This window comes from Leptodactylus fuscus, chromosome 7 (genome assembly GCF_031893055.1).
Source record: "Leptodactylus fuscus isolate aLepFus1 chromosome 7, aLepFus1.hap2, whole genome shotgun sequence".
Classification (NCBI taxonomy): Eukaryota; Metazoa; Chordata; class Amphibia; order Anura; family Leptodactylidae; genus Leptodactylus; species Leptodactylus fuscus.
The window spans coordinates 115,428,466-115,441,092 of record NC_134271.1 but is presented as its reverse complement, the minus strand read 5'-3'; the positions used below and the strand labels follow the sequence as shown (position 1 = coordinate 115,441,092).

The window sequence follows — 12,627 nt, the reverse complement described above, 5'->3', positions numbered from 1 at the left end:
GGATCCGATCTTTTCCGATCCCTCAACTCTAGTGGAAACCAAACAGAAACTACACGGACCCCATTTTAGTCTATAGGGTCCACGTGTTATTCCAGGTAACTGCTTTGCTATGCGTATAGGTTTCTCACTTGGGGACCTCCAAACACAGATGTGAATAGGGCCTCATAGAGACAGGTAGGTGGGGTTCAGTGAGGTATCAGTTCTTTTATCTTTTTAACCCACTCTGGGCCTGTTTCTGATGTTTTTTCCTTCTGGAAGACCCCTTTAAGGACATGGGCAAATCCAAACACTAATTCTAAGTGTTTATGTAAGTAAAGCGAAATCATAGTGTGCAGCTTTCTAAGATCATGTTCACATGGCGAAAAATACACATCGGAAACTTGTGATATGTATGTTGCCATGAAGCCTGCAGAGCCTTTACAGGCGAGTCCTTGGTTACTGCTGTGGGGCCTTCATGCCGATGAGCCCAATTGAATATGGTGTCTCCATGTTGCTATAATTTGGAAGTAATACCATCACTTGGCCATTATAGAAGAACTGGCAATAATCGGTATCGGGTTCACTGCGTATGTGAGAATGGTGAAGGTATGGAAATGTGCGTCTTAACCCTTACAATTCCACAATTATCAGGTCGTTTCTAGGACCTGCAAATTTATGGTAATATCCAATACCAGCACTCCTCATTGAGTGTAGCTTGTAATTCACTTGTCAGCTGTATGAGCTCACACCTCATCCGCTGTGGTGTTACAGCACGGACTAGGCTTTTGCTGACACTGAACTTCCCCTTGGGCCCCACTGATGCTGGAAGCTTTGTCTAGAAGTCTCCCCATCTGTACACATTATGCTATGAGCGCATGCAGTCTGTCACTGGTGTTGTGTACAATGTTCTAGATATGGACATGTGTTACGACTAGCACAGCAGAGAGGAACCCTACACATTACTAATGTAATAAGTACAATAAGGTATTTCTCCTCAAAGTGTCATTCAAGAGGATAGTCCCCTTTATTTTAATGTCCTGTATATTTAACTATACAGTGGTCTTCATCTGTTGCAACCCTATAAATACTGTAGCAGGAGATACAGGTTGGAGACCACTAGTTTAGCCAAAGAGATTCCTTCTTATTCTCTGAAAGCAAAACAACTGAAAAAGCCAAAATCTCCGCCGCCAGATCATGCCTATCCTGGAATGACTGTCTTCCCTGAGGAGGATACGCAACATCATTACAAGCCAGAACAAAATCTTGTACCTGCGCCAATGTTGTTCATTTCATCCTAACTTGTCTGTCTCCTGTCTTCAGGGAAATCAGTCACATTAAAGAGGCAGACTTTAGGTTTGTTTGCTTGTTTGTTTTGGTGGCATCTCCACCTCCTTGATTTCAGGGGCTTAATTTGTAAATGGCATTCTGACACATCATATTGAGGCATGTAGTTAGGACGGGTTCACACCTGTGCCCGGTCTCCAGTTTAACCAATCCGACCGGTTTATGTCTTCTACTCCTCGAAGCTGGACAGGAGACGGAAACCTGGCGGTCAGTTTTCAAACCCATTCACTTGAATAGGTTTGCAAAATGACTGCCTGTGTACGTCTTCTGCCTCTCCATGGGGAAACCGTTTTTTTTTTTTAACCGGACACAAAGTCCTGCGTGTCCAACTTTGTGTCCGGCTAAAAAAAAAAAACTGTTTCCCCGCAGACAGGCAGAAGATGCACACGGCTGGACACCTTTGCAAATCCATTCAAGAGAATTGCTTTGAAAGATGACCGCCAGGTTTCCGTCTCCTGTCCAGTTTCATGGGGCAGAAGATGGAAAGCGGCTGGATTAGTTAAACCGGAGACCGGGTGCACATGTGAATCCGCCCTTAGGCTATCAGTACCATCGTAGGAGTCTGAATCAGTGGCTTTCAACCTGTAGTACGTGTACCCCTAGGAGTACTCACTGCAGCTATGAACATGTTGCACTGCATGAAGATGCCCCTGCCCAGGATGGAACTGTATTCATCACTCTCCACTCTGCTCCCCACTTCCTCTCAGCTTTGGGTGCTAAGTGTTGACCAGGGACGTAATTAGCAAAGACTGGGCTCAATGACAAACCTTTGATTTGGGCCCCCACACAAAATATAGCGCCCTCTTTCCTGGCCTCCACATTGAATGATGCCCATTTTTCACACACTATAATGTCCTCCAGACAGTAAAATGTCCCATAGCGGCCCCTGCATATAGAATAATGTCACATAGCAGCCATTCTGTACAGTATAATGACCCACAGCGGCCCCTTCACACAGTATGTTACATAATGGCCCCTCCAAACAGTATAATGTCCCATAGTAGCCCCTTCACACAGTATAATGTTCCACAGTGGCCCTTTCACACAGTATAATATCAGATAGCGGCCCCTACGCACAGTAAAATGTCCCAAACTGGCCCTTGCATACAGTAAAATGTTGCATAGCGGCCCCTCCACACAATCCCATAGTGGCCCCTACATTGTTTGTTACAGATATTACAAAAATTTTGGGGTACACCATCCACAAACTATTATTATTCTCTGGGGTCTTTTTAGAGGCCTAGGGGAGGTGACAAACATAAAAACCAGTGCTACTTACCTCTCCCAGGCTCCGATGCAATTCTCCTTCAAAAAGGTCACAGATGTGTGTTATACCTGCATTATTATGCATTGTGGCTTCAGTCTAATCCACAAGATATCTGTGACTGTTACTAAAGAGGCCCAAAGATAACAGATATAATACTGTGTGTGGGCCACTGTGCAGAATATATTACTGTGTGTGGGCCACTGTGGAGCACATAATACTTTTGGCGAATCACTGTGGAGCATGTTATACTGTTCGGGAGCCACAGTGGGGTACATAATACTATTTGGGTGCCACTGTGGAGCACGTAATGCTGTTTGGGGGCCATGGTGGCACACATAATACTGTTTGAAGGCCACTGGGGTGCATTTAATACTGTTTGGGGGTCACTGTGGAGCACCTAATGCTGTGTTTGGGCCACTGCGGAGCATGTACTACTGCCCCAGTATTGTTTACATGCTGGGCACTGCACTGCTCACTCAACGTATTCTTGAAAACTGCAGTTGTGGGTACTAAATCTGTACCCCTTTCAAGTATCTGAGATACCACTTCAGCGCCTGTATCCACCAGGAAGAAGGTAGGGGGCCCTGGAGAGAAGTTTGCACCTGGCCCTCAAGACTTTAATTACGCCACTGTCTACATCCCTTTAGTAGCTCATGCTATACATCCATATGATTGGATTTTTTGAAACTATTTATGATTAAGTTGACATCTGTGGGTAGAAAACTCCACACCGCGCCGCCTTTATAAAGGAAAATAAAACCCACAAAAGTTAAAAGCTGCCAACAACCTCATAGTAAAGACTCAGAAATTTCTTAAATTGCCCTAGAAAAATGGTAGAAATATTGGTTGGTCCACAAAGCCTCAATCGGGTATTTCTATAGTTGTGACAGTCTATTCATTGTGTGTAGCGTACATAGTTATGCATGTTCTTTGCCGGTTATTAATCTACCATTTTCTTTTGTTGCTTGCAGCAAATATTCTTCCGTTATGATGCAGATCAATCTGGAACCATCAATAGCTATGAGATGCGAAACGCTGTCAATGAAGCAGGTAATTTTATCCAGTGAATAGCGGAAAAGGAGAACGATGAATACCCAGGATATTTATAAAGCCTTCACAGCATGGAAGAGAATGACGTGCTAGTGTTTGTGTGTAGTAGATAGGAGAGGAATGATGGCTACTGGAATTGCTCCTGTCCCATTCATCTGTATTATCAGAAGCAAATCTCTATCTACACAGGGTGACGTGTGACTTTTTTTTTTTTTTTTTTTTAAGATTAGTTTTACTGTGGCGCTTATTTATGATGTTGGCGCACCTCCTTGTTAAATATTAAGCACATGTTAGTTAGTGTAGATGCGTCTTATTAGACCATGTGCACTTGCCCCTTTTTAATGTTTTCTAACCCGGTCAGGCCTATGGGCTATTGGACTTGGTAAAATCCGGGGCCCAGATCCGCAGCCTCCCAGAGAGTGCCACACACTCAGCAAACCCCAATTAAAGAGGACCCAGAAAAACCCAGACACTAACCTCAGTATGTGAAGGTTCAGGAGAGCAGGTCAGCACGGAGAAACAAACTTACAGGGCAAGCAGGTGATCCAGAGATCAAAGTAGGTTCCAGAGGAAGCCAAAGCGAAGTCAATCAAGCAGAGTCGGATCACAGGAGGTCACATAGTAGCAGGAGGAAGAGGCAGAAGCGTAAGTCAGGAGTGCCGGGTCATACACAGGAGGTTTGCGGAGTAGCCAAAACAGGAGTCAGACAGGAGAGGTCAGGAAAAGCCAAAGGTCATGCACAGGAGGACAGGTAAATGCCAAATCCAGAGGTTCAAGAAGAGGTCGTCTGTAAAGGAAGCCAGGGGTCATACACATATGAGGTACAGGAAGCAGTTAACACACAGAAGAGGTGATTCCAGTGACAAAACTAATAACCGTCACCGACCCCCCTTTTCCCAGAAGCAGAAGGTCCCATCACTAGAGGCAGACCGTAATCCTTGCAGAGTCAAGCGGAGGTTCCGGCCCCCCTGCATTAAGGCGCTGAATAGAGATGAGCGAACACTGTTCAGATCAGTCGTTCCGAACAGCACGCTCCCATAGAAATGAATGGAAGCACCTGGCACGGGCGACCGGCCGCCAGCAAAGTGTATGTACCAGGTGCTTCCATTCATTTCTATGGGAGCTTGCTGTTCGGAACGGCTGATCCGAACAGTGTGGGCGCTGAACACAGAGTGGGCCGGGAACCTTCTCATGGCACAGCGGAGGCCCTGGCCCGCCCTAACACTCCTACTTCACCATTGTATTCAATTCATCTGTGTCTTCTCTGGACGCAGATGAGTTGAATCTGGGACATACCTCCCACCAACCGGGACAGGACCCAGAATTCAGGACAGTGTGGAGTTATGCGCAGTGCTTTTTTGCTGCAGCCCACTATGTGGGGCCATGTGAGGTTACACGGGACTGTCACTAATGTATTGTAGTGAACAGGAATAGTAAGATAAGAGCTTTTAACACTACATTTTCTAGGTTTCCACCTGAACAACCAGCTGTATGACATCATCATAATGCGTTATGCCAACAAGCACATGAACATTGACTTTGACAGTTTCATCTGCTGCTTTGTACGTCTGGAAGGAATGTTTAGTAAGTTATCTTTATTATTTATTTCTCCATAAAGTGCACCTGTCACGAGATAAGAGCATGCAATGCTGCCACAGAAATGGGACAGCCGCCTTGTCAGTTTTATGTGCCCGACGGTGAAACAGGGCTGCAGGGTTCTCAATGACCTAGCCATATGACTTCTGATCCCTTTACATTCAGATGTGACAGAAGCTTTTGGCTATGGCATATTGTGATGTACACCGATGCTGAGAGCCCATTATCTAATAAGATATAACATATTGGTATAAGTAATGGTCTTGTGAGCTAGTGTTCCAGTATAATAAAAAAATACAGACCTTCTCCGAGGAGAAGCGATGTCGGCCAGGACATACAAATGCTCCTGCACAATGTAATACACTGTAGCTAAAATTCCCTATATTACCTTATATAGATAACATATCTGCTCATGACTCCTTATTTCTTGCTTTCTAGGGGCATTCCATGCATTTGACAAGGATGGTGATGGTATTATTAAGCTAAATGTGTTGGAGGCAAGTATAATCTGTTATATATCTGTAGAATAAAAGGGAGAGGGGTCTAAAGAGGTTGTACAGACTACTGGCACCTGATCACGAGAACAAGCATCATTTATGAACTGAGTGCTGGGCAGGCCTATGGGCTATTGCTCCATTCATCTTCATAGAACTGGCAAAGAGAAGCAAAGCACAGTGCTCTACTACCACCTGGAAGGGGATCCTACCCTCTTAAGATAGGCGTGTGACCTGCAGATTGGGTATTCTGATTCCTTCTCCTCTCTAACATACTATTACATCAGGGGAGTGTAACAGTTTGCATGACATGCATTATATAGTACTGCAAGAAGATGGTGCTTGCTTAGTAGCTAAACCAGTGCAATACAGTACACTGCGATATTAGCATAACACATATTGTATCCATTTAACCCCTAGATGCCACCATTAATAGTGCTTCATGCTGCCATCATTGCACCGTCTTTTTCTTCTCTGGGTCACTGGTATTGATTTGTGTCCAGGCTTTGCTTTGAGTGCTGATGGTTTCTCATGGTGACAGGGGACCCCACATCACCATTTAGCTTCTCTTGTTTCTTTGGGTGTAATGTACTACAATACATTATACAAGCAACTATGCCCCCTAGTGGTCAAGTCTCATACTGAGACCAAATGAAAAGGTTTAATTAAATAAATAAAATCACTTTAGAGTAAACAACATACATAAATAATCCTTTTCCCATTAAACCTTGCCAATTTGGGAAACTAAACCACTCAAATGTCTCTGTTTTAAATCCATCTGTGGCCACATTTTTTTTTAAAAAAAGTAAATCTTTATACTTTCCTAGAGATAAGTTTGATCAGTCTAATCCGACTCACCTGTGGTGCTCATGGCGTCTGCGCAGTTCTTCAGTGAAGTTGGCGAAGTACACACAGGCTTCAATGTGCAAGTGCTGGAGGTACGGCGCATGCGCACTGAAGCAGAGGTGTAGGGTGGGGAGTACAGAGGAAGGGTAAGTATAAAGCTTTTTACACTGATGGCTTTATAACAAGGCAATTTGGGACACCAAATCCCCAGTCCATAAGGACTTGTGGACAGTATAGTGCCCCAAACAGATTCTCTTTAAGTATCATATAAGTCCACTTCATTAACGTGTTAAAACTATAATTAAGAGTATAAGGCTTTACCATTCAGTTTTTGGCTGCTTGATTTGTAAAGGCCTCACTTGCACAAGTGTAAACCATGGCATGTCACAGTAAAATCGTGCAGTCAGAACTGGGTCAGGTAAATACATTTTCAGAAACAGAGTCCGTTTCCTCTGAAGGCTAAGGCCCCATATAGCTAAAAACACTGCAGGGAAAAAAAGCACTGCAAAAACAGGCTGCTTCTTTTCTTGCAGATCTTGCTGCGTTTTTTGAGCCAAACCAAGAAGGGACTACAAGGAATGGGAAATATATAGGAGGCTCTTCTACTTCTATCTATGATAGAGGCCTGGGCCCCGTGTATTGTAAATGCCGTAATTTGGTCGTGGCAGAAACCACATTTTACATTACCTGCAAATTGGATGGGATGCTGGCTAATCCCATTCACATATTGAAGAAAAATATCCGCAGCAGTTTTGTAAGTCACAGCATGTCAATTATACCTACGGAAATGCAGTTTCTGTAATAGGTTTAAAGAGGACCTTTCATGAGTTGGGGCACATGCGGTTTTATATAATGCTGGAAAGCCGACAATGCGCTGAATTCAGTGCACTGTCTGCTTTCCCGATCTGTGCCCCGGGTGAAGAGCTATCGGTCCCAGTACTGTAGCTCTTCACAGTCAGAAGGGCGTTTCTGACAGTCTGTCAGGCACCCCCTTCTTCACAGCAGCGCCTATAGCGCTGTACTGTGAGAGCGGTGAGGAACACCTCCCTCCCCTCCTGATAGTGCTCGTCCGTAGAACAGTACAGGGGGGCGTTCCTCCCCGCTCTCACAGTACAGCGCTATAGACACTGCTGTGAGGAAGGGTGTGTCTGACAGACTGTCAGGAACGCCCTTCTGATGGTGAAGAGCTACAGCACCGGGGTACAGAACGTGAAAGCCGACAGTGCGGTGAATTCAGTGCACGGTCGGCTTTCCAGCGGTATATAAAACCACATGTGCCCCAAGTGGTGAAAGGTCCTCTTTAATAGAAGCAGAAAGTCCACAGAGGAAAACTCACTGTCTGTGAAAAGTGCTGTAGGAAAAAAACGCAAGATGTTTCTCCTGAGGTTTTTCCACAATGCTTTTTGGCAGCAGCTCACTATGTGGGGGCTTAGCCATAAGGGGATCCCAGATCTCAGGCCCACACCTAACGAACGCATCGTGGACCTCTGACCCATGTCATGGCTGCTGTGAGTAGATGGCAGTGAATGTGTGGTTCCCCTTCTATCCACTCCAATGGGAGTTCCAAAAAACTAGTTGTGCAAGCAGGCTGGGCCACGCAGGTACCGTATGTCTGCCACCTCCACTTACACCAGTTGAATGATTAGTGTTGGGCAGAAAAGGGCTCAATTCACAGCAAAATCAGCACAGGCAGCTTAATAAAGGTTCCCCGATGACTGATGTCAATGCTGACTGTTTTTTCCCCTTATTTCAGTGGCTGCAGCTCACCATGTATGCCTAGAATCCAGCATGAGCTCCTCCAGCCTCCTTCCGCTCACATTTCTCAATCACTCGCATTCAAGGACCGACTCAGGATCTCTGTTGGACAGAGCAAATCTTTACCTCAAATCCAGTTTTCACCCATCGCAGTGTTCTGTCCATGAGCACAGTTAAGGAGTTTAGTTATAGTGAAAGTTCTGGAATCCAATAGTTACATGTCAAACCGTATGTCATCTGTGTATATCCATCATTAGAAGCCGATATCCAATAAACCTCACAAATAAAAGACGCTACAGACAAAATCTGGAGTGGGGGGGGGGGGGAGGGTAATGGATGCCAATGGATCTACCACTGCATAAAACCTTTGGGGACAGTTTTTAATGGTATGTATCTAGGGGATGAGACTGCCACAGACTGCTGAGCAAAGGGACAGAAGCATTGTAGCCGAGCGCTGTGCCTATTGGTTCTTCAGATCCATTTATATGGGGTAACCCACCCATCTTTGTCTGTAGCAGTCATGAGGTCCATCAGGTACACAGTGAAAATAGTACAAAATAGAGCCATCATCTAATCCATGTTCAATCTGTTATTATCAATGTGAAATGACATTTAGCTTGGTGCAATGTTTGGCGTGTAGCAAATAAAGAAGTGTGGTATTTCATAACTGCTTATTATTTTGTATGTGACATTGCTATAGAATATGACTAATAAATGGAAGGCAAATCATTATTTTACCTGCTGTGACTAATATTCTTTGTATGTGACGCTGCACTGCAGTACAGAGAAGCTTAAAGGGTTTGTGACCTTAAGGACACATCCCTTTAACCACAGGATAGAGTCTGAGGCCTGGTTCACATCTGTGCTCAGGATTCCATTTGGGGAGTCCATTTGGGGACAAGCAGCACTTTTCTCTCCAAATATTTCATGCGGCAACCGAAAGGAAACCACACAGACCCCATTACAGAATATGGGGTTCGTGTGTTTTCCCAGGTAAATGTTTTTGTTAATGCATATAGGTTTCCGTTCGTGGGGTCCCCAAGCAGATTCCCCAAACGCACATGTGAACCGGGCCTTAGTGTCAGATCGGTGAGGCTCCGACCAGAATCAGTTGAATGGGGGACCAATAATCCCCCTAAAGCCTCCCTGGGAATGGAGTGCTAGGGCTCTTATATGACTGAAGCTCCATCACTGCCATAGGACCTTGCACGCTGCTTGAGGCGGCCTCTTTGAAGTGAATGGAGCGTAAGTCATTCACGAGGAGGCCTTATGGGGACTTTTGGTTCCCTGTTCTCCTGATAGCTGGGAGACCTGGTGTTCAGACCCACACTGATCTGACGCTTATGGGGGGGATAAGTGTCCTTAATGGCAAAACCCTTGTGTAGTAGAGCAGAGTATCAGTAGTCAGCCATCAGTAGACGCTTATAGCAGCTCCTATACAGGCTACAGACATGGTCGGTTCTTAGCTCGACTCTGCCTTCTGTGCTTAGAAACATGATGCCCTATGAAATATAATACTGTCACTACCTGTCTGAGTGTTCTGTAAGTAAAATGGTTCCGCATCTTCTTCATTCCCCTTCCTTCCTAGGACGCTCACTAGCTAACCTGCAAAGGAGGGGAAACAGACCAGTTCAGAAAAAACTGAGAAAGGGCAATAATTTCTACAGACATCCAATATACTAAATCTTCCAGTACATCGCGCTTCTGAGCAATGGGCAGAGACAGGAGTTTATTAATACAAAATAAAATGACACTTAAAAGATGACCTGTCTCCTCTCCCATTACATCTATTTTAGGAAATAATTCTGGGTTATCTTTTCTTATAATTCTGCATTGTGCTGTTCCTCTGTTATTCCTACTAGAAGATTCTGAATAAATGAGGGGTTTTCATACTGCTGACCTATCCACAGGATCAGCTGTTGCTGTTGTTCCGAGTGCCGGAAGCTACTAGTAGACTAATCCTATTCAAGTAATAGGAGCGGAGTTGCAGTTCCCTGGAGCCACCACTATGCAGTGGACTTGAATAGGAGTCGTGCAACACTCGCTTCTGGCAACTGCTACAACAGCTGATCTGTGCGGGGTTCAGGTATCAGACCCCCCACAGATCACATATAGATGGCCTATCCTGTGGACTGATTTAGGAGCAGGGAAACAGAGATTACCAGTTGGAGGAGTGTTTCTGGATTAGGAACACTAGACTGTTTAGGGACACAGTTCGGTTACAAAGGAGATACGTTTTTAGTAGAAATAATAGAGGAACAGCACAACACAAAGGAGAAATGAAGAACTGGAATTGTTATTTCATGGAAAATACAAGAAATGTCAGATGGTGATAGGTCATCTGTAATAACAACCACCTAGGGGCATCTGACATTCAGGGGACCGAATTCTCATTTTTCATCAGGGTCCAGTAGTTCCAAGCTATACTTCTGATATCAACCATAGACTAAAGGCAGTTCCTATTCTGGGTCGGAGTTCTTGATTTTGTTTCTATAGAAAAAGTCATGGCTTCCCCATTTACAAATATTTTACATTTAGCTGATGGAGTAATAAAATCCACTAAGCACAGGCTAACACTGCAGACTAACAGGTAGGAGTTATATCCTACCCATGGCCTTTTGTGTTAGTATTACAAATGCAATACCCAGATTTCCCGATGTTCATCTGATCAACTGGTGAAACACTAAAAATACAGGCACGAAACACACCTGTATTACGGCCACATGAAAGCAGCCTTACGCTGAAGTCACAAGTTGTTGAAAAGCTACTTTTTTTTGTTGCAAGTCTTGCTGCATATTTTTGAGCAAAGCCAACGTGGCTTGGGGAAGGCATTGGAAATATACATGAAGCTCTTAGGGTAAGTTCACACAGGGTTTTTTGGCTTCAGGTTCCGGAATAAAAAACGGGTAGCCGCGACTGAATGCCAGTGCACTGCACCGGCACCCAGCCGCGCACTCCGCTCCGGATTAGGCCCAATGAATGGGCCTACTCGGGAGTGTCTTCAGGCCAAATCGTGAGGCGAAACGGTGTGAAGAATGAGCATATTGCTTCTTTTTCTGAGAGCCGGAACAAACTGGATCCTGAAAAAAAAAAAAAAAAAAAAAAGAACTGACCGGCGCTCATTGATTTCAATGGGAGCCGTTTTTTTGGTCAGGATTTTGAGGCAGATACGGCCTCAAAATCCTGACCAAAAAACTCAGTGTGAACTTACCCTTGACACTGGGTTCACACCAGCGTTCGGTGTTGGTAGTCAGGTTTCCATCGGAAGCCTGTCAGACCGGGTCCGACCGTGATGGCCAGTGAGCGTCTTCAGCTCTCCGCGGTGAAACCGTTTTTTTTTTTCAAACCGGACACAAAGTCCTGCATGTCCGAAACGGAAACCTGTATGAACGGAGATCGGGCGCAGATGTGAATGAGTCTTAAGTAGTTCTCTCATCTGCTAAATCTACACCTGCCAAAAAAAACAAAACAAAACAAACAAAAAAAAAAAACATCAAAAATTTGCCACAAAACAAGCCAGCTTTCCTGTAACTTGTGGCCTCAGCCTCACACTGGTGAACTATAGAAAAAGCTGAGTGAGATTGCTTTCCCATATGCACAAGTTATGCTTTTGGCAAGTCCACATGAAATCTTGGACAAAAAAGCCCTGACTTATTCATCAGACGTCAGGGGAAAAAATAATGGACATCCGAGAACTACCATGTTAGTTAATGGGATTCCCTCAGGATCTGTTGTCAGCCATTAGATGGACTGTTTTTATTTATTCTCCTGGTTCGGTGACAGGTCAGAAGAACCAACAGAAGGGCACAGACGTGAATGCGCCATGAGCACAGTGGACTGTTCCATATCTACACACGTGGACAAAATTGTTGATCCCCTTTGATTAATGAAAGAAAAGCTCACAATGGTCACATAACTTGAATGACAAACTGAAATTTGCCAAACTACATGCTGACAAGCCACAAAGTTTCTGGGAGAATGTCCTCTGGACAGAGGAGACAAATTGAAATTTTTGGCAAGGCACATCAACTTTATGTAAATTTCGATTTTTGTCTCAAGTGTGAATGACCCAAGAACAAGTGGACGTACTTCTTCAATTTTATCTATATGTGTACGGGAGAACACATTTAGCCAGTGACAAGCCATCATGATTAGAGATGAGCGACTTTGCCGGCGTCACAGGTGCTTCCATTCATTTCTATGGGAGCGTGCTGTTCGGATCGGCTGATCCGAAGAGTGTTCGCTCATCTCTAATCATGATCAATAAAAGACAAGGAAAAAGTGAGGAAAACAGAA

At 44.6% G+C, this 12,627-nt stretch overlaps 1 protein-coding gene across 2 annotated transcripts in view; it reads left to right on the top strand.

Moving 5' to 3' along the window:
• CAPN3 (calpain 3) overlaps positions 1-9,068 on the top strand; it is an 86,208-nt gene extending 77,140 nt beyond the window's left edge. For both annotated transcript variants that reach the window (XM_075282920.1, XM_075282919.1), the window contains 4 exons: positions 3,562-3,640; positions 5,108-5,224; positions 5,675-5,733; positions 8,330-9,068. In XM_075282920.1, the coding sequence (XP_075139021.1) occupies positions 3,562-3,640; positions 5,108-5,224; positions 5,675-5,733; positions 8,330-8,356 (282 nt within the window). In that variant the 3' untranslated portion in view covers positions 8,357-9,068. The remainder of the gene's footprint in view (positions 1-3,561; positions 3,641-5,107; positions 5,225-5,674; positions 5,734-8,329) is intronic.
• Positions 9,069-12,627: the final 3,559 nt, after the last annotated feature.